The following is a 26,495-nucleotide window of genomic DNA, read 5'->3' on the forward strand; positions in this document are numbered from 1 at the left end:
ACCTGAAATCAAAGATTCTTGGGCAAGAAAAAGTGTGAAGAATAACTTGCATTTTCAATAAACCAGCACGAAAACAATCACTATAATTTTTAGCCCCACAGTGGGCCCAAACTTTTTACCTTGAAAATGGTAATTACAATTATATTTGATTGTGTGGTTCTAAAAATATGTGATCTATTTTAATGCTAGTTATTAGGCAATAGATGCGAACTGTGAGCCAGGAAAATGAAATAAGAGCTTGAGAATAATAAGTTATGCAAACCGAATGACCGCGAATCGGGGTGAGTCGAGGTCTCGAGCTGGCCTATACCGGGCCTCGAGGTTGAGCTGATGAGCTTGATTGGGGACGATCGATGAAGGACTAACAGTTCCAAGGGCCTCAATAATGGCTCTTTATGATCAACGATGAATAATAAATAAGGAACAATCAATGAAACATAATAAATGTAAGCAATAATAAATCAAAGGAAAGACAATGGAGAATGTTTAAGTTAGAGAGCAGAGAATGTTCTTGTATTGAATATCATGTCCCCTTACAAAATGACAAAAATCCTCTTTATTTAGGAAGGGGAATCCCAACATAGTACATATGCATTTATTACAAAGGTATGTAGCTGGTACAACTATTTAATATCACGGTACGGACATGTACTATTCTTGTAGACTTAGTCAGCTTTAACCACGTGCCTTTTGGGAATTTTCCGCTTGTCTAAGATAGTCACCGATTTGCACTGCTCCGAGGCCGAGAATAGGGAACCATCAGGATCAAACCTCAAGTTGTGCCTCGAGGCTTTTGAAGATGGGCTGCGAAATGCCATAATGACCACAAAATCAGACTCTCCAATTTTAGTCGTATACAGATAGCCCCCGCATTTCTTAGAGTAAACATGATAAGAAACTTAGCTAGCAAGAGTACTCTTGTAAAGAGAGTTTTGGTGAATTCCAATATCTCTAAAAAGAAGGAATTTTAATTTAAATAATGTATTGACAGAACTCATATCCACACAGCAAAATCCAAAGATGATCCAAGCTTAAAAATGCAAAGGATCTCTTACGACCACTCTAGCCTCCGTTCTCATTCTAATATGAGCAAGACTCATGTTATCAAAAAAAAAAAAAAGCAGGCATTTTCTGATATTGGGTAAGCATTGTAGCAGTTAGCTTGAATATTTACATGAAGCTGAATTCAACATTAATCTCTACCATTATTTGTATAGAGACTGGATTAATCAGTATTAGCAAAATATAATCTTTCTTTTTCTAGTAATTATCCAAAAATATATATATGTAAAGAGAAATGAGGGATACAATGTCGACTCAATCATCTGAGAAGAATTGGCCACTAAGATTATCCATAACAGCTAACTGCATATTCTCTGATGGTTTCCAATGTCTCTTCCTTTGGTTTATAAACCAATTGTTGATCTGCTTCGGATCTAGTCCCGTTGATTCTGCTAGCGAATTTTTATCTGCTTCCTATATAACATCAGCCACATAATTATATATATATATTGGGAAAAAATGAAATGAATTGGTCCCACCCATCCTCTTGAGGGTTTAATTAGCAAGAATAATATACACTACTAGAAATTCGGCAAAAACCGACCAAGAAAAACCAACCAACTTTGTTGGTCAAAAAACCGGCCAAAAACCGATCAATGTTGGTCGGTTTTTCAAAATATTTTAATTTTTTTTTTTATGAAACCGACCAACTTTGGTCGGTTTTCTTTGGCGCAAAAATACGGGAAACTATTTTCGAGTCCCGCAAAATTTATTTTTCAAGAAACCGACCAACTTTGGTCGGTTTTTGCAATTAAAATAAATAAAAATTAATATTAAAAAAACCAACCAACTTTGGTCAGTAATTTTATTTTTTAATAAAACCGACCAACTTTGGTCGGTTATTTTCGTGCGAAAATACAATTAAAGAGTATTAAAAAAATAAGACAATCTTAAAACAAAATGCACCAATGATCTAGTGGTAGAATAGTATCATGTAGCAGTACACACCCCGATTCGATTCCCATATGATGAATCTTTTGATTAAATAATTAAAATACTAACCAACTTTGGTCGGGTTTTTTTTTTTTGCAATATTTTATTTTTAATTTAATTGACCGACCAACATTGGTCGGTAATTTCCAACCAACTTTGGTCGGTATATTAAAACGACCATCAAAATAGTCCAAGCATATTTGGTTGTGTTTTGGTCGGTAATTATCCATAACCAACCAATGTTGGTCGGTTTTTTTGGTCGGTATTTACCGGATTTTTAATAGTGATAAGGGTTTTATCAGAAACAACAAAACGAAACTTAAAAAAAAAAAAAAGTGAGTGAAATTACCAATGAATTAAAATTTGTCGATGAGAGACTAGCCAAACTACTGTCTGTACTCGTTTATTTTCTAAACTCATTAGACTTATTAGGTTGATATGTTGAAGAAAAAGTCTATGCCACGAAGGAATAGTGAAAATATGATCTAATAACATGATATAGTATTTTCAGTTATAAAGATTAGCTTTGCATGCTTATCAAGGGCATGTTATCAATTACCAACATAACTAGGATTTAAGTTAGACAAATTAAAGAATTTTTTCATTATCGATAGTTTAACCTGAAATAGCCGGATATTCATTATTTTTACCAGGTTATCAATTAATGCATGTTTATCATAAAAACTTACTTGTAATTGATTTAATAGTAACCTAATTGTGTAATTATCTTTTTAAATTATTAGTGTATAAATGTTAAACTCATAGAATTACGAGAAAAGCAGTTTGATACTATGTTGCTCGGACTTCCTAAAATTGTTGGTGCACCTATGTCAAATCCTCAAAAAATACACTATATTTAGAGCATGCATTTTTAAAGATACCGAAGAACAAGAACAAAAAGGCATTAATGTAAATGTAAAAGATGGATATAAATAAGAAGTACAAACCGTAGGGTAAGGCCATCTATAGTGGTCATTCCACCATGCAAGTAACATTTGCCTTGCCTCTTTTGGTAGCTTTCCTTTCTTCTTTTTCTTTGAGAACTCCAATTTTAGACTACTTAGGTGACTCCCAAACTTACGTAGGAGTCTGCCCTTTAGTTCATTATCCTCACTTCTCTGTCCTTCTACCTCCCCACAACTCAACTCTTCATCTGATGATACACCACCATCATCTGCAACAATCAAATGCACAATTAACTACATATTAGATCAAGATGGACTTTGTTAGTTGTATACAGGAGCAGAATTAGAGTTTAAGGTACGGGTTCAGGTGAACTTAGTAATTTTGGTTCAAGTTCTGTATTGATGTTAGAAAATTCATTTAATATGCAAATATAAATTATTTAAAACGTATAAATTTGAATTTAATAAAATTCCGAACCTATAAGCATCAAATCAATGGCTCCGCCTCTGGTTATATAAGCTCTTCACACATCCTAACGGACTTTGTTAAAGTTCATTTCGTTTTGCGCAAAACAAATAAGAGAAAATCTTTCCTAAGAGTTTATACATTCATGTGTTAACTAATCATTTATCTAGTTCTAGTCAAAAGCATAAGGATACAATGCACACGCCGGCACGCAAAGACAGAAAAGAGATGCGTTCAAAAAAGTTCTCAAACTTGTTTTTGTAACATCTTGCACTCACACACGAGATAAAAGAAAACTAAATGAAGCAGTACTCTTCTCTTTTACGTCCTATGAGAGAATCCCAAAAGAGATGAAATATAATTTATATAAGGGGAGTGGAAACCTCTCTCTTATAAGCTGTAAGGACTGTTGGAAAAACATAATACTACTAGATTACTCTCAAAATATGTGTGATTTTCTTAGTTCATGTATTCAAGAGATTATGTAAGGAGCATATATAGTTTAGAAATAAATTATGATATATCTACTAAACGAGGTACTTGTTAGGATACTACTTCTTAATAACACCTATATACTATAGCTATTTTATACAAATGAACTTGAGAGAAGTAAATTGTATTGGTCAAAATCTGACCATTGTGGTCAAGCTGACCAACATCCCGCCCAGGCGGCAAGGCAGCGAAAGACAACATGGTCTAATCCACATCCAGCACTCTCGATACCCGTCGAGTCAGAAGAAACAACGTTTAAAGGACGACCAAGGCAGACATAGTGTGATAGAGGGTCGGACCGAGTGAATAGCAAAGGTCCCATGACTATATATAATAGGGGAAAACCTTCGATTGGGGGGCTTCCTTCCATCCTCTCTCCTGAGTTCTCTCCTTGTAATCTTCATAATAAAGAAGAAAGGAATAATCTCCAGAAAAACATGTAAAACTACCTCTCTCATTGATTAATGGGAGCCACGATGAAAAGTCTCAATAAGACCGATTACCTCTATTTTATCTCGTATACTATTCTTTCAATTAGCTCATTGATCTGAAATTTATTATGTCTAACTAAGATTTACCCTTTCATTTTCATTAATTGATTTGTCCAAAAATGTTCCAATATTTTTTGAGTCAAACAATTTGGCTCCTGTTTGTGAGAATTTCTTAGTGAAATTTCCTAGTCTCTTCCAGATCAAAGACAAAAAACACAATTACCCACCGGAAAAAGCGCCAAGGCAAAACTCAACCCACGCGGGACAAAGGCACAGCATAGAAGGGGAAGCAGAGTCGAATAGAGTCACCGAATTTAGAAATCCTCGCCCCATCAACCATCAAAATGCCAAACAAAACGAGCAACGTTACAAACCTGCTCTCATTCACCGGTTCATCGGATGGGGGTAAGGAAAGTATCATTTTAACTCACCTTCTGCTCTTCGCTCAAGCAGGAACACAAATGCCGTGCGGGCGAGCGAGCAAAGAAACATCTCAATTAAAGAATGAGAAACCACTACAAGACTACCGAAATATCGCCCGCCAATGGCATCTTCAGGCCGGAAGGCTGGAATCAGGCAAAGAAACTCCAATATGGGCACAAAATGAACATAAGCGAAACAGTAACGTTTCATACTCTCTGACATTATGCCCTCTGATGCAGACAATATCAAGCAAACTATGACTCCCTTGGAGGATGCCCGACTCTCCAAAAACTGGGACTGACGATGAGGTACTATTTAGACAAGTTCGAAATAACGCCCTTTAAGGCCAAGGGCCTTCGCCAAAAGGAAGAATTCGGCCTTGATCGAACGACGGCATGTTGCTATTTCGATAAGTTCGAAATAATACCATTTAAGGCTAAGGGCCTTCGCCAAAAAGAAGAGTTCGACCTCGATCGAATGACGACGCATTAACACCCTTTAAGGCCAAGGGCCTTCGCCAAAAATAAGAGTTTGACCTCGATCGAACGACGACGGGTTATTATTTCGATAAGTTCGAAATAACACTCTTTAAGGCCAAGGGCCTTCGCCAAAAAAGTAGAATTCGACCTCGATCGAGCGATGACGGGTTACTATTTCGAAAAGTTCGAAATAACATCTTTTAAGGTCCAGGGTCTTTGCCAAAAAGAAGAATTCGACCTCGATCGAACGACGACATGTTACTATTTCGAAAAGTTCGAAATAACACCCTTTAAGGCCAAGGGCCTTTGCCAAAAAGAAGAATTCGACCTCGATCGAACGGCGACATGTTATTATTTCGACAAGTTCGAAATAACACCCTTTTAAGGCCAAGGGTCATCGCCAAAAAGAAGAATTCCACCTCGATCGAACGGCGACAAGTTTCTATTTCGACAAGTTCGAAATAACACCCTTTAAGACCAAGGGTCTTCACCAAAAAGAAGAGTTCGACCTCGATTGAACGACGACGGGTTACTATATCAATAAGTTCGAAATAACACCCTATAAGGCCAAGGACCTTCGCCAAAAAAGAAGAATTCGACCTCGATCGAACGATGACGGGTTACTATTTTGATAAGTTCGAAATAATATCCTGTAAGGCCAAGGGCCTTCGCCAAAAGGAAGAGTTCGACCTCGACCGTACGACGACAGGTTACTATTTCGATAATTTCTAAATAACACCCTTTAAGACCAAGGGCCTTCGCCAAAAAGAAGAATTCGACCTCGATCGAATGGCGACGGGTTACTCTTTCGATAAGTTCGAAATAACACTCTTTAAGGCCAAGAGCCTTCGCCAAAAAGAAGAATTCGTCCTCCATCGAACGACGATGGGTTACTATTTCGATAAGTTCGAAATAACACCCTTTAAGGCCAAGGGCCTTCGCCAAAAGGAAAATTTCGATCTCGACTGAACGACAATGGGTTACTATTTCGATAAGTTCGAAATAACGCCCTTTAAGGCCAAGGGCCTTCGCCAAAAAGAAGAGTTCGACCTCGATCAAACAATGACGGTTTGATATTTCGACAAAAGTTCGAAATCACACCCCAAGGCAACCCCAAGGACATGAGCCATCACCAAAGAGAAAAGTTCAAAATATATATAAGGCCAAGGGCCGTCAGTGAACAAAAAGGGGAGGAAAGACCGGGATTTGCCATATGGGAGACTACCCCGCACCAAAATCATGAAAAGCGAAAACAAAGATAAAGTACAAGGAAAATGACATCGAAAAAATTCTTCTTTATACAGTCACCGTGCTAACGGTCGCAAATTACACATGGCCCAAGCCAACAATAAAAAAAGAGAAAAGAAGAAAGGAACAACGACAACCGACAATGAATAAAAGAAACAGACTAAGACAACATTCTTTCACTCGGCGTCATCACCGCCACCATCATCGCCATCAACTCCAGGGAGCTCTCCCTCATCATTCGCGCCCTCTTCGGCCTCCAGAGTCGCAGAGTCATAACCAAAGTTGACACGAGCCTTTCACGCTTTTGCTCGTGCTCCTTCATATGCGGCCTCAGTAACATTGCCCGCCTCCCACAGGCTCTTGTATATATCACGCTAAGCTTCAGCATGAACCTAAAGCTCGTGTAAGCGGTGGGGAACAGCGGCGGAGGAAGACTCAATCTATGCCAACAGTCTCTACCTCAAGAGCAGCGACCCGATCTCCTAAGTTCGAAGTTTCCCGGTCGATCTCACCAATACGCTCCTCAAGCCTCGCCTCTATTAGTGTTGTCGTCGCTCTCTCCGACTCCTGCTCAAACTGGAGGACGCGGATAGTGTTTTCTAGGGTCGCCGCCCTTGCTGAGGCCGCAGACTAGGCACTCTCGATACTCTGTAGTCCGGCGACATTTCTCTCCAACTCGGCTATCTTTCCCATCCACTCTGCACTCATCGCCTCGACCTTCACAAGATTTTTGTCCATTTCGGCTTGCATTGACATCAGTCTCCCCTGCAGATAATCATACTCTGCTGCCACCCCCTTTCCCACCTCGAGCTCTTCATCCTTCGCGCGAAGCTGCTCTTCGAGCACATTGTTCCTGCGAATGGCCTCCATCAACTGCTGGTCTCTCTTATCCAATTCCTCACCTAGGGATCGAGTACCGGGATTCTCCCTCAGTCACTCGTGCATCTCACGACACTTATTGCGATAGCATCGATACTTTTCCAATATCTTCAAGAAAAGCTTGGCCCGAATGTCGGCCCTGCGCACTCTCCACTTCCACCATGTACGTCTGAAAAACGAAAATATGGGTTAAAGCCATATCAACAAGAAAACTGAGAGAAGTATAAAAGAAAAGTGCAACGTACTCTCAAGCCCATAGCGGCCACCTCATTCATCAAATCGACATCAGGAACGTTTTGGAGAGCCTCGTTCTCGGCAGCAGAACACAAAATGTCGAATTGTGGCACCAGATCCTCCGTGTCCCCCAGGAGATTAACATCCGAAGAAATCTCAAAAATACAAGACGACCCTCCCCCACTAACCACCTAGTGGGTAATACCCTCCTCAAACATCCTCACATCATCAGGATCGAGGTCCGAATCAGATTCATAATCGTCGACCACAACGCCTATTCCCCTTTCAGTTGCTGAGGAGGAAGCACGACCAGGTACGGAGGACGAGGGTACATCTGAAACCACAACGGCAGCCTCAGAAATCTGGCCCCCTATCAAGGCAGGTTGCTGATCATCAATAGCAGCAGGAATCTCCGTCGATGGGGCAGATACGACGGTTGTCTCCATCTTTATGGGTGGAGCGGTATCAACCCCCGTCCCAGATTCTGTCAAGGGAGAGTCGTCCAGGTGAATTACAGTTGAAGGAGCTGCCTCGAATTCCACTCGCCGACTCTTAGACGGCCTTTCTTCTTCCTCAGCACGGGAAGATTCACCCGTCAGACGAGCGACACGAGTCGGGACCTCAATCTGAGAAGTGGCCTCCGCAGGAATAACCACAGCCGCCGCTTGACTGAAGCAGCCCTCAACGAAGGCCGGGCGGTAGGTGCGAGGAGACGATGACGGCTGACGAAAAGCTAATGAAGGAGCCCTCGCTCCCCGCACTCTCCCCGGCATCGACAAAACCGCACATAAGTAACTGAGTAAAAAGAGAGGAAAAATAGCAAGCTGAAACGACATTTGACCTGTGAGGGGCCTGCGTCCAAATTTCTCATAAAAGGCCGACCATGTGCAAACCCCCACCTATGGGGAAGGATGGCACTCACCCACTCGCGGATACCCTCGACAGATGGAGGGGGCAATTTCTCAGCTACAAAGACAATGGGGTTTAGTACTGTAATAGAAAGCGGTCGGGCATCTCAACGACTAAAAAATAAAACATAAGAAACTTACATGCAAAGTTCCACTTCTCAGGGAACCTCATTGGATCCGCCACAATATGCTCAGTCCGCACATAGAAATAATTCTCATAGAAACGACGGTTACTCCTGTCGTCCATTTTCACCACCAGACTCTTCGACCCTCGGGGACGCATATGGATCATCATGGTGCGGATAAGTTGAGGGGCGAAGATATTGAGCATGTGATCCAAAGTGATCTCACGACCGACGAGTTCCGCGAACTTGAGCAACATAAGAAACAGCTTGTACAGGTACGGCGGAAGCTGGGCGGGGCAGACCTTGTAAAAACAGCAGAAATCTATCACCAGTAGGAGGAGAGGAAGTGTGTACCCGATAAGAAAGGGGTAGGCATAGAACACGCAGTACTCGGGGCGGTCAAAATGGACTATGTCATTCCCTACCGCCGGTCGCATGTCAACGTAACTGGGGATTCCCCACCTAGATTTCAACTCGGGAATATCTTCTTCTCTCATAATGGAGGGGACAGGTTCCAGCTCCACCCCGGCGCAACTGCTGAAGTCGGTCAATTCTATCCCAGGACGAGGCAAAATCTCAACTACCGACGGGACCTCCTCGTCTTCCACCACTTCTGCCCCTCCAATGGCATGAGCAACATTTTCCGATGCCGGAATTATGACAGGGAGATCGGTGCGAGAGGAATCACCAGCCATTTTGTCAAGATGATGCGGCAAAAAGACAACGGAAAGAAAGGATGGCAGTTTTCAATTAACTAAGGGCAAACGATAACTCGGAGTATCAGGAAGAAAGTATATCTGCAGAATTCTTTCAAGCAAAAGGCAAAGAAGTGTGTCAATCGAATGATGTGTTCCTTCTATTTATAAGAGACATAAATCCCCCAAGCAGGAAACCAAGAGTCGCCATCGAATCTGATAGGGCACGAAACGTTTCGGTTCCCCAGGAATGTGTGTCATAATGGCGGCAGCCACGAAACAACGCTTTAATGTCAAACGACGTTTCGGTTCTGAAACAACCGCAACGATCCAAGGATATCGAAAGAGCGCCCTCATCCCACTTGAAACATAAAAAGCATAACCAAGGAACAAGTAGTCAGATTTCTCTCGAATTCGTAGCAATCATGATCCGTCTGCCTGGCCCGACAGGAGACGACCCCGACAGACGGAGGGACTAACTGTATTGGTCAAAATCTGACTGTTGTGGTCAAGCTGACCAACATCCAGCCTAGGCGGCAAAGCAGCGAAAGACGACATGGTCTATTCCACATCCAACACTCTCGATACCCGTTGAATAAGAAGAAACAACGTTTAAAGGACGACCAAGGCAGACATAGTGTAAGAGAGCGTCGGACCGAGTGAATAGCAAAGGTCTCATGACTATATATAATACGGGAAAACCTTCGATCGGGGGGCTTCCTTCCATCCTCTCTCCTGAGTTTTCTCCTTGTAATCTTCATAATAAAGAAGAAAGGAGTAATCTCCAGAAAAACATGTAAAACTACCTCTCCCATTGATTAATGGGAGCTACAATGAAGAGTCTCAATAAGATCGATTACCTATATTTTATCTCGTATATTATTCTTTCAATTAGCTCATTGATCTGAAATTTATTATGTCTAACTAAAATTTACCCCTTCATTTTCTTTAATTGATTTGTCCAAAAAGGTTCCAATATCTTTTGAGTCAAACATAAATAAAGAAACATTCCTCCACTTATCGATCATGAGAATTTGACTGATTAAGAATACTCCTCTTTCCCAAATTACCCAACAAAAAAGACAGAAATAAACAGATAATTATCTTTGAAATTTTCTTTATTACTCAATGGAAGATAGAAGGTTAAAAAATTAATCTAGACGAGCTAAGTGCATTTATATATTCTCGTTCATTTTCTTAATTGAAAATAATTGGAAGTGAAGGTGGGAAAAAGGAATGAGGTTCATACTCATACTGACTTGAGCACATATTCTAGTTCAAGTCTGGCTGCTTCACAAAAATTTCAGATGAAGCAGTTATTTTATGGAAGTCCAGAAAAAGACTTCACTTAAGAAGAGGTAGCTTGAACAAAAGCTTATTAGAAAACATCGATAAATCAGAACGTCAGAAGTACCAGTGAATATACTAAAAGGAACAAATATAGAATTCTAGTTCAGGTTGTGTAAAAAAATAAAATAAAAAAATTATCACCCTGGAGACTACATATCAAGATGCTAGAAAGATAAAGAGGTATCTTGCTCGGACTCTCCAAAATATTGCCGCACCTCGTGTTGGATCCTCCAAAATGCATCCCTTTTGAAGGATTCGACACACTCCCAACGGCATTTTTGAAGAATCCGAACAACATAAGATAAGAGGCCTCAATGATAAAGGAAAATTTTGCTAGCATTGCAAATGATAATAATTTCATTTTTCTGGAAGCCAATATTACTAACATGAGTATATCTCCCATCCTGTTACATGTGATTTAAGATTTGTTTTTACCTAGTAGTATAAAAGTATATACAATCTCAAGTATATATCAGATCGAGATTAATGTTTTTATCAGAGTGAGGCTGGGAGAAATTATACCTTACTCTTTAAGCTTTTACATGAAATAGATACGCACTTCAATATCGTATTAGAGTTGCACGAAACCTAAGTTTAAGTCTTAGCACTATCATCATCAAAATAAAAATAAAAAATCCATGTTTGGTTTATGAAAATGAATTTAGTCCTCACATGTTACAAAGAACTTTTACGTATTTTGAGTAATTAAATAGCACGAGAAGAGACATATTAAAAATATAATTAAATTAATAAAAATGTGCTATCTTTTAACAATTTAAGCTTTTACATGAAGTGATATGATCACACATTTAATATAAATGACTAGAGAAATAAAGGAGGAATCTGTCTAGCTATTCTAGGAACCATGAAAACATAAAGGGGTCGCTTGATAGGGTGTATAAAAATAGTATTGAATATGGTGTATTAGTAATGCTGGCATTAATAATACCAGAATTAATTATGCTAAGATTATTTCTTATTGACTGTTTGGTTTGGTACATTGAAGGTTTTGAAAGGGCAATTTTGTCTTTATACATGTTTATCCATATATTATAAAATATGATATTGCTAATACCGTTTGCAATGTATAAGAGTAGTACCAAATAGGGAGCATACTAATACAATTATTAGCTATACATAGGTTATGAAAAGTACAAGGTAGCAAATAAGGGGTCAATGATATCAAAGCTAATACACGTATTTTCCCCCCAATACATCTTACCAAACGAGTAACGACCCCAAAGTGTATACCATTAAAATAAGAATTCTAAATTCTATGCAATAAAAATACAAAAAATATTTACACTATCTATCTATCTATCTATCTATCTATCTATCTATCTATCTATATATATATATATATATATATATATATATATATATATATATATATAAATTGTGGGAATGAGAAATGTGATGTGGCATGTCTCAAATGCCAGGAATTATATTTATCTAATTTCTCGATTTTTTGGGAATTTCCTCTCATTTCAATACAATACTCGCCTCTTTCTTTATTTTATTTATTATAAGAATCACAACAGTCAACTTCTTCCATAACTGCCTAGACTAAAATCAATAGTTATATCAATTAAGGATCAAAAAATAAATGTCGCTTCAGTCTTCTCTGAACGCCACTCTATAGTCTATATTGTATCTTTTCCCCTTCCCAATAATTAACAGTTACTACTATTAATATGTACTAATGTTAGCCCGTTTGAAATTCTACCAAAAAACGCATATGCATGGACTATATTGCTCCCTCTTTCATTCACATTGAGTCAAGATGGGGAACGACGCTCATTGGAGTTTCTATGGGAGGCTGACAAATTCATAGTTTTCTTCGTTCTTTTACTCACAAATTCAAGTGGTGTGCATCTGTTTCTTTGTTATTCCCAGTATGTTTTGTGAAGTTGCTCCAAATGTTGTTGTTGTACTATTTATCTTGTGAATACCAGGTAAAAATTTTAATAAATGTCACTGAGTTATTTCCTTGAAATTGTCCCCTCAGGTTGCCCATTCTTTTTCTGCTCTAATTTTGATTTTTGCATATTATGCAATCAACCTGGATGTTGTAAATGTTTTAAACCATTTTTCATTCTTTAATGGTATCCGAAGGCTCCAAAGCGGAGAAGAAATCAACGGAGACGAAAGAAGTGAAATTAACGTATAAAAAGACAATTGCCAGTTTGTAATACTCCTGGCCTTCCGTTGTTATATTAATTGTGAGATAGGTGATTGGTATTTAGAAGCATCTTTAGTAATTCTTTTATTTCAAACATAATTATTGTTTATTTACTTTGTTAGTATTTCTTTTGTGTGAAATCATTGCATCCGTTTTAATTCTTTAAGCTTTTTAAAAATTTTGGTGTGCTTTTCATTTGATATGTTTGAATTATAGTTTTTCTTCCTTTAAAGATGGATAACTATGTTTTAGAAGATGTATATATAATTAACGGCAATATAAAATTAAACCAAGTTACATAGTAATATATTATTTTGAGTTATGTAAATTTCTACCATGAAGATCAGCAAAGTAAAATCATAATTTTGAATGTTTTTATTGATTTGATCTTCCTTTCGCCAATTTATGGAATAACCTTTGAGTTGAAGTTTAATTGATTTATGGAATCTAATAGGAGGCCTGAGTGTTCTCTGAAGAAGGTGATCATAACTCCGTCTCATCTTCTAGCCATTTGCAATATATATAACTGCTTCATTGATGTCCTTATATATATATATATATATATATATATATATATATATATATATATATATTATAACGCATTGCTTTGCACTAGCCTATTTGCAGTACACAATTGATTCATAACTTGGTTACTGACGCCTATAAATAATGGCAAAGCTTAAATTTTCACTAAGAGATATCAAAATATAAAAATTAAACACTCGAATAAGTTAAGGGGATTCTATATATAGTTAGTGTGTGTGTGTGTGTGTGTATATTACATTTTGTCCCTCCGTATGTTAATCATTCAAGGCTTCATGTAAGAGTTAAATAGAATTCTCTTACATAAATACAACAAAGAAATGATGATTTTATCTAATTTATATTTTTGATTTTTACAGAGTTTTCTCAAATTTTATCATTTTTATAACCACGCGAAGCGCGGCAAATTTACTAGTTAAGTAAATAAAATGAAATCTCGTGATAGCATGAAATGTTTCGGGCCATGACATGTTGAGTCGTTTCAAAGAATCGGAGTGACAACAACAACAAGACGTATATCAATTTTTTGTGTATATATGGATGGTACCCATGAATTCTTCCACACCCACATAGAATTTGCTAATATTGGTACTCCCTCCGTTTCATATTAAATGAGGTAGTTTAACTCGGCACGGAGTTTAAGAAAAAAAGAAAGACTTTAGGAATTTGTGGTCTTAAAAGCTTAAGGAGTAAAAAATTTGTGGGGCCATGACATTTGTGTGGCTATAAAAGCTTCTCATTAAGGGTAAATGGGTAAAATGAAAGAGTTTACAGTTGAATTATTTCCAAATTTAGAAATGTGTCATCTATTTTGGAATAGATGAAATGTTTCAGGCCATGACATGTTTAGTCGTTTCAAAGTCAGAACTGAAAGAAAGGATACTGCAATAAGTCTAATTGGAGTGACAACAACAACAAGACGTATATCAATTTTTTGTGTATATATGGATGGTACCCATGAACTCTTCCACACCCACCTAGAATTTGCTAATATTGGGACTCCCTCCGTTTCATATTAAATGAGGTACTTTTGTTTTTAGTCTGTTCCAAAATAAATGACACATTTCTAAATTTGAAAATAATTCAACTTTAAACTCTTTCATTTTACTCATTTACTCTTAATGAGAAGCTTTTATAGCCACACAAATGTTATGGCCTCACAAATTTTTTACCCCTTAAGCTTTTAAGACCACAAGTTCCTAAAGTCTTCTTTTTTTCTTAAACTCCGTGCCGAGTCAAACTACCTCATTTAATATGAAACGGAAGGAGTAGTATTTTATAATCGGGGGAGTATTAGATATTTATTTAGTTTTTGGAAGCTATAGTGTGAAATAATTCTTTCTTTATTAAACATTTGTGGAGTACTATTTAGTATTTTAGGGTACAAAGAACTAACTAAGAATAATTACAAATATTACAATTGATATTTAAGAGTTAAAGTAAAAAGTGCAGACATGAGTCAAAACTTTCTCTCTCTAGAATGAAATTTCCTCTCAGCTAACGCTAAACATGGGTAGGAAATCGAAGGCTGGAGCGAGAGGGCAAAGCAATCAAATGCCAAATTCAGATCAAAATCAAGGAAATCAAGGAGGAAAAGGTATTCCGAGGACAGAAGATTCGAAGAAAGCAAGGAATTTGAATGCAATTACTAGAATAGTTCCACTAAACTTCGAGCGAGTATTAGCAATGTCAACACCAATGGTAACACCAGTGAGGACACAGTCTGAAAATATGCAGGGGAGTGATGCATGTAGGAAATCGTGGGCTGATAAGGTGGAGGACGAAGCAATTGAACTTGAATCACAAAGTGAGACACAAGCTCAAGGATCTAGATCGTGGAGCAAAGTTGTGGCTACTGTTCCATTGGAGGAAGGTGAGGATCTTAAACGAGAATCACCTATTAACAGTAATGTGAAAATAACACTGGAAGATATCCATGAGGAGGTAGAATAAAAACTGGTGTAGTATGCTATGTGTTGGGATCTAATCCACCACAAAATGTCATGGAAGGGTATTTTAATAGAATTTGGGGAAAACTGGGAATTGATCTAGTAGCACAAGTACAAAGAGGTGTGTTTCTGGTCAGATTTCATACAACTGAGAGCAGAACTAAAGTAGTAGAAGAAGGAGTCCAGATGTTTGATAGAAAGCCAGTAATAGTTAAACCTTGGCATCCGGATATAGAACTGAAAAAGGAGATAATAGATAACATACCAGTTTGGATTAGACTACCAGGGCTGAATGTGAAGTACTGGGGAAAACAGGCTTTAGCAAAAATAGCGGGGCTGGTAGGAAACCCATTGAAGACAGACAAAGCAACTACTATGAAGGAGAGAATGACATGCTAGAATACTGGTGGAAGTACCAATCAATAAGGTATTTCCAGACACAGTAATGTTTGAAAATGAGCATGGCCACATTGTGGAACAAGAGGTGGAGTTTGAATGGAAGCCAATACTTTGTACTAAATGCAAAAACCATGGACATGATCTGAAGGAGTGCATGAAATATATAAGGGAAGAGATAAACAATAGAGCCCAGGAAAAGAAGGAAGAAACACAGCAGGGAATAGAGAAGAATAATAAAGGAGAACAGCCAGAAACAACCAAAGAAAAGGGGCAAAGATATAGGTGTTGAAGAGAGGTTTCAACAAAGGGCAGGGAAACAACTGATGGGGAAGCAAAGACGGGATGACAACTATTACAGAAGAAGGTATGCAAGGAGAGGGATAGTGATCATAGAACCTCAAATAAATACAGGAAACTCATTTGCAACATTAGAAGAACAAAGTAATAGAAAGGAAGGGATAACTAAACCTTCCAGCCCTGGAGAAGGTGAAGCTGAGGGAGGACCTGGACATGGGAAGGGTGGGGGACACCTCAACCCTAATAGATAGTATTGGTTTTTGGAATGCCAGAGGCCTAAACAAGCTAGATAAGCAGAAAGAAATGAATCTGTTTATCCACAACTTGAGAGTAGGCTTGTTTGGGTTTCTGGAAACAAAGATAAAAAGAGCTAAGGCACACAAAGCTTCTTTTTATCTTTGTTAAGGTTGGTCGTTTATTACAAATTTAGACAAGCATCCAAATGGTAGGATTTGGATGCTGTGGAAACCTCAGCTATATGAGGTGGATATCAGAGAAGTTACAGAACAAATGATTCATAGTACAGTAAAACATAGGGGGATTGGATTGACTTTTAATGTTACCATGGTGTATGGCTTCAATGAACAAGCAGCAAGGAGGAAACTATGGGAAGACATCAATCAAATAGGGGTCAAAATGGATGGACCATGGGCTGTAATGGGAGACTTTAACTGTGTGCTAAGCAAGGAGGAAAGAATAGGAAGCAAGGTAACTATGGCCGAAACTAAAGACTTTAGACAATGCATAGAAGGTTGTGGTTTGAAGGAGCTGAGGTCCTCATGAGCCTTCTTCATATGGAATAATAAACAAGGTGGAGACAGCAGAGTATACAGCAGGATAGATAGAGTGTTGGTTAATAATGAATGGGTGACTGAATTGCCTGCATCAGAGGTGCATTTCATGAATGAAGGCATCTATGATCACTGTCTAGCAATTATAAACTGGGAAGGAAGGAATGCAGGGGGGAAAAGACAGTTCAGATATATCAACATGTGGAGTGTGATCCCAGAATTCCAAACAAGAGTTCAAGAAGTTTGGGAAAAAGAAATACAAGGCACACAGATGTACAAATTGGTAGGCAAGCTGCATAGAACTAAAAGCATACTGCAAAGATTAAACAAAGAAAGATTCTCATATGTGGAGAAAAGGGCTGAAACAACAATGGCCAAACTAACAGAATGTCAAGGAAAGATTCAAAAAGATCCTAAGAATGTTGAATTAATTAAAGAGGAAGGCAGATGGATGAAAGAGAGTATCATATGGAAGGCTGCTAAAGAGCAGTTCTTAAGACAAAAAAGCAAGATACAATGGATAAGACAGGGGGATCAAAATACAAAATACTTCCACGAAGTAATAAAAGCAAGAAAAAATACAAATAGGATATTCTCAATTAAAGATGCAAAAGGGAATATGATAACAGATGTTGAGGGGATAACAGATGCCGTTATAAAATTTTACAAGGAGTTGCTGGGAGAAAGCAAAGGAGATAGGCAAAATGTACGTAGCAATCTTGTAAGGAAAGGGCATGTGGTCCAACAAAAACAAAGGGAACAACTAGAAGCTCCAGTTACAGGAAAGGAAATTAAGGCAGCATTATGGTCAATTGCAGGAGACAAGTCCGTAGGACCTGATGGCTATGGATCTCAATTCTATAAGGACTGCTGGTCAGTGGTAAAGCAAGATGTCATTGAAAGTGTCAAGGAGTTCTTCAACACATCAAAAATGCTCAGGATAATCAATAAAACAACTTTGACTCTCATCCCGAAAAACAATCATGCAGCTGAAGTAGGTGACTATAGACCTATTGCATGCTGCAATACAGTCTATAAAATAATTTCAAAGGTGTTGTGTGACAGGTTAAGAGGAGTCCTGCCATCAATAATAGTTAAGAACCAAAGTGCATTTGTGGAAGGTAGAAGCATAGTGCAGAACATCCTAATATGTCAAGATCTGGTGAAATTGTATAACAGGAAGAAATCAACAAGCAGTTGTTTGATAAAAATTTATCTAAAAAAGGCATACGATTCTGTAGAATGGGGATTTATGGAAGAAATGCTGCATGCACTGAACTTTCCTCCCAAATTCATCAAATGGACTATGGTTTGCATCTCAACAACTCAATACTCGATTGCTATAATGGAGGATTATATGGATGTATTGAGGGGAGAAGGGGTTTGAGACAGGGTGATCCTATATCACCTCTCCTGTTTGTAATATGTATGGAGTACTTCACAAGAATAATGCAATGGGTAGCCACATTAGATGGATTTGCATTTCACACAAAAAGCAAAGAACTGAAGCTAAATCACCTATGCTTTGCAGATGATGTCTTACTGTTTTGCAAAGGTGAGTACAGCAGCATTATGCTTATGTTGAGAGGGCTACAAACATTTTCAGAAGCATCTGGGCTGAGCATTAATGCAGGGAAATCAAATGTATATAATGCAAACATGGATAGACTGTTCAGAAGGAATATGTGAAATCACTGGCTACAAACAGGGGAAATTACCATTCAAATACTTGGGGGTGCTCATAGCTGCAAGGAAACTAAATGCAGGAGACTGTGAAATGTTGGTGGACAAACTTAGTGCAAGAATACACTCATGGGGATCGAGAAACCTATCATATGCAGGTAGGGTCCAGTTGATCAACTCAGTGCTAATAAACATTCACTCATATTGGGCTGTTATTTTTATCCTACCAAAGAAGGTTCTTAGGGACATCATTGCAATATGCAGAAACTACCTATAGGCTGGAAAAGGCATATCAAATAAGGTGACACTAGTTGCATGGGACCTTGTGTGTAGACCTAAAAGAGAAGGAGGATTGGGAATAAGGGAGTGCATCATATAGAATGAATCTGCTATAGCAAAGTATGTCTGGCACATAGCAAATAAAGAAGACACATTGTGGGGTCAAATGGATCAATCATATATACCTGAAAGGAGAAGACTGGTGGCAATATAATCCTTCCCAAGACAGTAGCTGGTATTCGAGGAAAATATGCTCTATACGAGATATATATGTTGCAGGTTATACAGGAAATGGATGGCAAGCAAGTACATGATAATACACAATCAAGAGTGGATACCACTGGAGAAAAAGGAAGACTGAAACAATGGGCTTGGAGCAGAGAAGTGTGGAATAAAATGAACATCCCTAAGCATAGCTTCATCTGCTGGCTTGCAATGAAAAGGAAACTACTGACAAAGGATAGAACACTGAGAATGAAAATAACAGAAGATAGTGATTGTATGTTATGTGAAGGAAATACCGAAACAATGGATCACCTATACTTTGAATGCACATTCTCTAAGATGTGCTTAGCTGAAGTTTGCAAATGGCTGGGTATGAATATAAAGAACACTGAGGTGACAGGGATATGGAGAAGGATGGCAAGAATAGCACAAGGGAGAATAGGTAGAGCATTCACAATGTCAGTACCAACAGCAGTCATCTACCACATATGGAGAGCTAGGAATGAAGCAGTATGGATGAAAAGAGTGCCAAGACCACAAGCAATATTGGAGCAGATACAATACACATGCAAAAACAGGTGCATGGAAGCTGTACAGAAGAAGAAGAACAAGAAAGGAATAAGCTGGATAGAGTCACTATATAGCTAGATAGAAAAGAAATGTATAGTAACAGTCCATGAAAATGAAAGTATAGATGAGATAGAGGAAAGTTAGTAAGAATAGAATAGAAATAGCGGAAGAATGATGAAAAATATATATGTTTGGTTTGGGATGATGAATAAAGATTTATTTTCCACCAAAAAAAAGTGCAGACAGAAATTACTAAACAAAATGCCCAATGAAACTTTGGGCAAAGGGTCAACTTGAGATCCTGCTCAGACCATACATTTATATTACTCCCACTTTTTTATTTTTAAATATAGGTTCAATATATACAACATACCAAAAATATTATGAAACTTAATACGATGTTAAACACATTTTATAATTAAAAGATGACATCATTAGAAATTTTAAATAGTATATTAGAATTAAATAGATTTAATATAATAAAAAGTGTTGATCTTGTTGTTACAGGTAAAGAAATACCGTTATATAAAATAAAACAAAAAATAAATAGAACTACTAATAGAAAGAGCATAAAATCGATAATATAAAAGAAAGAAGTGTTAGTTGCGGGACCCACAAATAATAGAAAGATATGGGAGCAAAGAGACATTGGGGAGCACAAAGGCCCATGACTCGACACTGACCCACTAAGATTTGACATCCACTATGCTGCAGTTGCAAATGGCAGCAGCAGCTGCTGCTTTCAGTCTCAGTGGGTTTTCGAGAAGTTTTATTATGTGTCTCGTGCGATTGATACAACTGGTTTTTTTTTGTTTTATCGATCTTATATTTTTGGGTCCATAAAATTGTGAGACAAAAAAGTTACCTCATACAACTAGTATCAGTTGTATGAGACACAAAATAAAATTTTCCGTGAATTTTTCAATATAAGAAAAGAATGTACTAAATGGATATAGTATACTGATTAATGAGATGAATATTCAGTAGAGATTAGAGTTCAAATCAAAATTGAGATTAAAAAAATATCATTAATTTTTTAACTGTCAAAACTATAATAGGCAAAGTTATTTGGTAAAGGTAGAAGGTATATCACCGCGAGTAAAAAAAATTAAAAAAATAAAGTAGGTGTTGCATATAGATAGAGAGAGAGTAAATAGTGACAGAAAATTGTGTCCGTGTGCAAGTGTTTGATAGGAGTAGTACTTAGATGGATAAAGAAAGAAGAAAAGAAAAGAGTTAGGATTGGCAGCGGAAAGCGCGGGAGTCCATGTGATTAAGTATTTAGACCACCCGCTCTACACGGGCTTTCTCTCCATTAAAGTTTTTCTTCATTGGTCCTACCCTTTTTATATCACTTCCCAACCCCACCTTACTCTTCTATTTCTGTTTTTCGTTAATATCTCAACTTTGCTATGGGTGACATTTATTTATTTTTCCTTACAAGGTAGGTGTCAAAGATATGCAGCCACATGGACTATTACACTATATACTTTTTATCTTCTACCAACACATATACAAAATAAAAAGATTTTAATTACTCACATATTTATTGTCTATCTTATAATCATGACATGATTTTTTTTATTGATTTTGGAATGGTTATGGAAACCAATTCCGAGGCCATAAGAAAGTTAGAAATATGTTTGGAAAATAGATAGACACGTGCATAAAGAAAAAAATATATTCCATTTATTGTTTCGAAAAACAAGTATACAACTTAAATTAACAAACTTTGTATGTCACAGGCGGTAGAATGATGCTTTGATGTTGGATCGATCATGATGAAATGGATGCAGAATTCATTTCTCATCATGAATATTACTTGGGGGATCATAGAAAAAAAATGAATGCTGAATTCTAATTGGACTTAAAAAAACGTAGGAAAAGTCTACAATTTCCCTTTGAAGAACCGAATACACAACAGTGTAAGGGAGATAGTTTAGGTGAGAACAAAGGGAGACATGACAAAGATAAAGAGGAATTCTACGAAGTGACCTTCGATCTCGTGTAGCTTAAAAAATAAAATCATTAGAGAGGAAACTTTGCCCTAAAACAGAAATCTTTGTTAACCTAAGTAAGAGTCGCACGAATAAAATTGCCATCAAACATCACGACCAAAAAGAAATAGACGGACCTTCTAGTAATATATTCCATATAATCCTCTAAGAAACAAGATTGATTTCAACACAAATAGAACGTCACTATAACAATTATTACGCCACAATCACAAGCATATTTAAATTTGGATATATGAATCGTTATTGTCTATGTGAGGCTTCTAGTAATATTCCATATAATCCTCTATACATCAATGATACTAGAAATTATACGACCTTTATATATATGTCAAATAAGAGGAGTATATCGTTAATAAAAGAGGATCCGTGGAAATTTAATTGTAGAAATCACAGGTATTCAGCTTACATCTCAAGCATCAAGACCATAATATAACATTCTAAACATAAACATTAAATTCTCAAAAATCATACAGCATGCATCAACTTGAACATGAAGTAAAGCCACAAAGATAGCAAAACAGACCACAAAGAAAAGCAGCAGCCATATGGAAAACAGCATCCAGCAGTTATCAGTTAAACATGTTTAATGCAATCTAAGCACGTGAACGAACATATGCAGTCATACAGCACTTCCACTAAAAGTGATCTTGATTGGAAATTAAACAAAAGTTTTATTATCAGCTGAACTGGCAAGTTAAAAATTAAGGCACACGAGGCCAGATTAATAAATTATATGTATAGTTGTATAGATAGCCAAGCATCACTGAAAAGTTAAGTTGTACTTTGCAACAAAAAACAATTATAGTTGTCAAACACAAAGAATTTATATATCTACTTCACACATTGATTAACTTTTTTTCCACCTTAAGACTGCCATTTTTTGCCATTCTTTAGTGTAAGGCTGCTGCCCTCTACAGATCAAATGCCATTTGCCTCAACTCAAACCTTTTGTGGAAGTAGACAATGATAGCTTCTAATGGGTGGAGAAGCATAAAATAACATAACTTTATCCTATTTAATTAGTTCAATATATTACTCTAAGTCTTAAGTCCAGAACAAAGTGAAAGATTTTTGTAAAACAACATTAAAAAAACAAGTTCCAATTGTACTTGGCATGTATAGTTAAGGCTGCCAGGCTAGGACAGAAGATCATGAGAGTTAGATCAAAGAGAAAGAATTGAACAAAAGATCAATGTTGTCACGTGACACGTTAGTTAAGATTCCTGATTTTAATCTCTTACGATAAGAACAAATGGTGATAGTAAATCATTAGGCTGAATTCTTAGAAGAGTTTTCTTCCAAAAAAAGATAACTTTAACTGCACACCAATGAGAAATCAAACACTTCCCAATGAGTCTGCCAAAAACACATGCTATAATATCGGAACTTGAAACTAACAAAGAAAATAAAAAACATTTAAGGCTTTGAAGGCCAGAACATCAATTTATTTATTTTTAAAAACGAAATTGAAATCGGATCTTTCATAGAATACTAGGAAAACAAGAGAGGAACTACAGCATTTACTTGTGGAGAAAAGAAAAGGGTTGAGCTAATATTGGACATCCTTTTGCAAAAGACCAATTAACTGCAGTTCCACATGCAATGCACATTCGGAGAATACATGCGACATTGTAGACTGTACTCAACATATGAGAAAGTAAAGGCCAAGCAACATCATTGTACTTCAATCCAAGTTAATCATAAGTAATATATTTTTAAATGCGATAATATTTTTAAAAAATTCGAGCAACATAGATTAAAAGTATAGTCATGAAGATGAAGGTAAATAATGCTACAATTATAACTACCTTGATCAAGAATATCTTGCAATGAAAATATAAATCCGAGAGGAAACTGAAAATTGTGTTATTACCAAATTCTATGCTCTATCATATGCGTGAGCCAGCTCCCCGCAACAAAACTAGTCCAACTACAAGAATTATAAACCCTATTCATACTACTTGATAGGAAGTTAGCTGATTATATTTTCTATCTATATTTTAAGATATTACCCCGTGTCTTCTCCTTTTTAATGTAATACTCTCATTAGTTTGTAGGAATAGAAATTACAGGCATGTTCCATATTTAAGGTCACGATAACTCACGCTTGGTTTTTACACCAAATCAATCAACTTAACTTTAGCAACTAAAAGTCAATGTGAGATGACACACCATTGAATCAATGGTTAAGTAACGAATGCATACATAATAGACATGATTGTTTCCATGGATCAGCACATTGATCAAACAGAAGAATGGCAATTGCAATATGTTCCATAAGTTGCAAAATCTTTCTTGATTTAACAGGAAACTAAACAATTCTAAGATATATTTGCTACGGACAAAAACCCTTAAAACTCCAATCATACTAGTACCATAGTTACATAAATACCCAAAATATATAGTTACGGTCAGCAACAAATGTCCTCCCTATAATCAGCAGTGAATCTAGGAAAGCAAGGCTAGGGTAGATAGATATAGAGGACATATGTCACTGTTCTTGAAATAATGTTATAGCCTACTATAGCATGTCACGTCAGTCCGTGATACGTCAAAATCAGAATCTCTGAGCTAAAGTGGTTTAAATGCAAAAAAAGAAGAAAATTTCTCTGACACCAAACAAAAGGCAAGAGAGACAAGTGAAACACCACAAAACAATATGAGTAAAACTAGGATGAAAGGTCCCAGTTGCACTAAAACAGATCTCACCCTGAGGAAAAATATGGCTAGCTCTTTACTAAGTTAGCTATAGTATTTTGTATTCAGTGAATTACATGCAACAAAATAAGCAAAATTTCCAAAATCATATACTCAGCCACACATAAGGCAAGAAGCTCTCACTCATACATATCATTATTTTTATTGCTGACACCTTTTTGGTCATTTTTTGGAGCTCTATGCTATATTATTATCGCGTCCACCTAAGTGCTTTTTAATTGTTCTTTTCCTTAATTTGCAGCAACACAAGAAATAAGTACGACAACTATAGCTCAAGGAAAATACTACTGTGATTTTGAGGCTGATAGTCAAGTGGTACTGGTAGATTAGTTTGCAACCTATGTGTTTTCACAATTCTCATACTTTAATTTATTCATCATTCGTGTAAAAGAATTTCATTCGGAAGGGAAAAAAACAAGGAAAAGAGACGAAAAGAAATAGTTGCGGGCAAATTGGTAAGTACGCCATCATCATCGAAATAAATAAATAAATAAAACATGTAGTTGCAGCATGTGAAAGAGAAAGAGAACACGTAGTATTGGACTAACCTTTGCAAAGATTGCTGAGTTGCAATTCAATCTTGCTGAGGAACGTAGTTGCTTCATCGAAAGGCCTAGACAGATCCGACTTATACTTCACCAATATATCACAGTACGTTTCCTATTTTTCACATATAATAAGCATATATGATCAAAATTTCAAACAAACTGTTCCCAGCAAGAAAAGTCAATAACAGCTAGTAACAATTATAAATTCTACAAACAGAAAGAATTAAGAACTAACCATAAACTCGTCGAGTTCAGGATCAGCTCCTATGCATATGGAAGTAGCGTTTGCTTTACGAAAGTCATTTTGTTGCCTTATCTCTTCTAGTACAGTAGCTATCTCTGGTGGTGCTCCTACCTGAAAAATAAACGACCATTGAAACCTAGTCAGAACCTAAAGCCTAAATAATTATTACAAGTACTGGAAAAAAAAAAGGAAAATTAAAAGAAGAAGATAAGATCGATATCCAAATTTGCAGAAGCTAAAGATTTCGAAAGCCATAACCCTCTTCGTAAAGAAAAGCAAATCACAAAGTTTCGGAAACTTTTGAAAAAACATATCTCTAAGAAGTGATGATGAAAATATATTTAGGTTAAACAGTCAGTGGGAGATGTACTGTTTAAATAAAATTCAGTCTTTTAATTCAAATCATAGAAATAGATGTGAAAACACTTAAAATTACTATATTGTTTTGGAAAACACTCGGAACTTTAAACAATACAGATTAAAAGCTTGTATATATGAGTAGTGTTTTAACCTTTTGGCAATCAATATAAGCGCGGAGCAATTTAGGATAATAAGGATGGGAGACGATTTTAGCCTTGATAATATTTGAAGCATCTTCATCATCATCTTCAGTATCATCGCGTCTGCTACAGCTGCCTCTAATTTGATGATTTTCAGAATTAGCAGCTTCCGATGATAATTGAACATCATCGGATCCAAACATCATAGGAGGAGTAGTCAAGGTGTTGTAGTTGTGGTAAGTCATGTTGTACTCAGTTTCCATAATTAAATTCTCCGGTGACATCAACGCCTTGTCCGCGTATTCACTTGTTGAATGGAAACCATACATTTCTTCATCCATATCACTCTTCAAAACCAAAGTTATGTGAATTAGTAAAGAAATAATCAAAATACTAATTTTATTTTTATAAAAGATGTTATTGGGTTGGAAGAAGAGAGCTGGTGGTTTTGTTTGCTATTTGAAGTGGGGTATTCTTTATTTACTATTTTAATGGAGGAAAAAAATTAAAGGAGAAGAGGAAAAGTAGGGAAGGCCGAAGAAGAGGTTCCAAGACTAGTGTGGGCAAGACCAAGATAGGTCCCATACTTGTTAGAGATAGCGAATCTAACATTTGGGTTAGTCCGATCTTACGCCTGCAAAAGTGTGCAATATTGAAAAGAAAATAAATAAAAAGAATATAAGGTAGAACATTTAAAGCATAAAATTACTTCTATTTTTACCAATTACTCATTAAGTTGTTTGTTCTGATGTTCACTTCTTGACCCGTTGAGCATATTCAGTGTGCTCCAAGCTTCGTTCTTCCACTTGTTAAATTAGCTAAGTTTGGACATAGATTTGGTTGAACCATAAAGAAATAG

General features: G+C 36.9%; 1 protein-coding gene across 1 annotated transcript; it reads right to left on the bottom strand.

Moving 5' to 3' along the window:
• Positions 1–1,135: 1,135 nt before the first annotated feature.
• Positions 1,136–26,247, bottom strand: LOC107780680 (homeobox protein knotted-1-like 6). Its single transcript, XM_075241095.1, has 5 exons — positions 25,648–26,247; positions 25,128–25,247; positions 24,893–25,004; positions 2,943–3,169; positions 1,136–1,476 (listed from the first exon to the last, which is right to left on the bottom strand). Exons 1-5 carry the CDS (start codon positions 25,975–25,977, stop codon positions 1,318–1,320), a joined length of 948 nt encoding a protein of 315 aa, XP_075097196.1. The 5' UTR covers positions 25,978–26,247; the 3' UTR covers positions 1,136–1,317.
• Between the last annotated feature and the right edge of the window lie 248 nt (positions 26,248–26,495).

This window comes from Nicotiana tabacum, chromosome 20 (genome assembly GCF_000715075.1).
Source record: "Nicotiana tabacum cultivar K326 chromosome 20, ASM71507v2, whole genome shotgun sequence".
In the NCBI taxonomy this organism is placed as follows: domain Eukaryota; kingdom Viridiplantae; phylum Streptophyta; class Magnoliopsida; order Solanales; family Solanaceae; genus Nicotiana; species Nicotiana tabacum.

Coding starts and splice junctions, on each gene's coding strand:
- LOC107780680 (XM_075241095.1), bottom strand. CDS start 25,977: ATGGATGAAGAAATGTATGGTTTCCATTCAACAAGTGAATACGCGGAC. Junction 25,248..25,647: donor CTTATATTGATTGCCAAAAG/GTTAAAACACTA, acceptor TTTATTTTTCAG/GTAGGAGCACCACCAGAGAT. Junction 25,005..25,127: donor CTGAACTCGACGAGTTTATG/GTTAGTTCTTAA, acceptor TGTGAAAAATAG/GAAACGTACTGTGATATATT.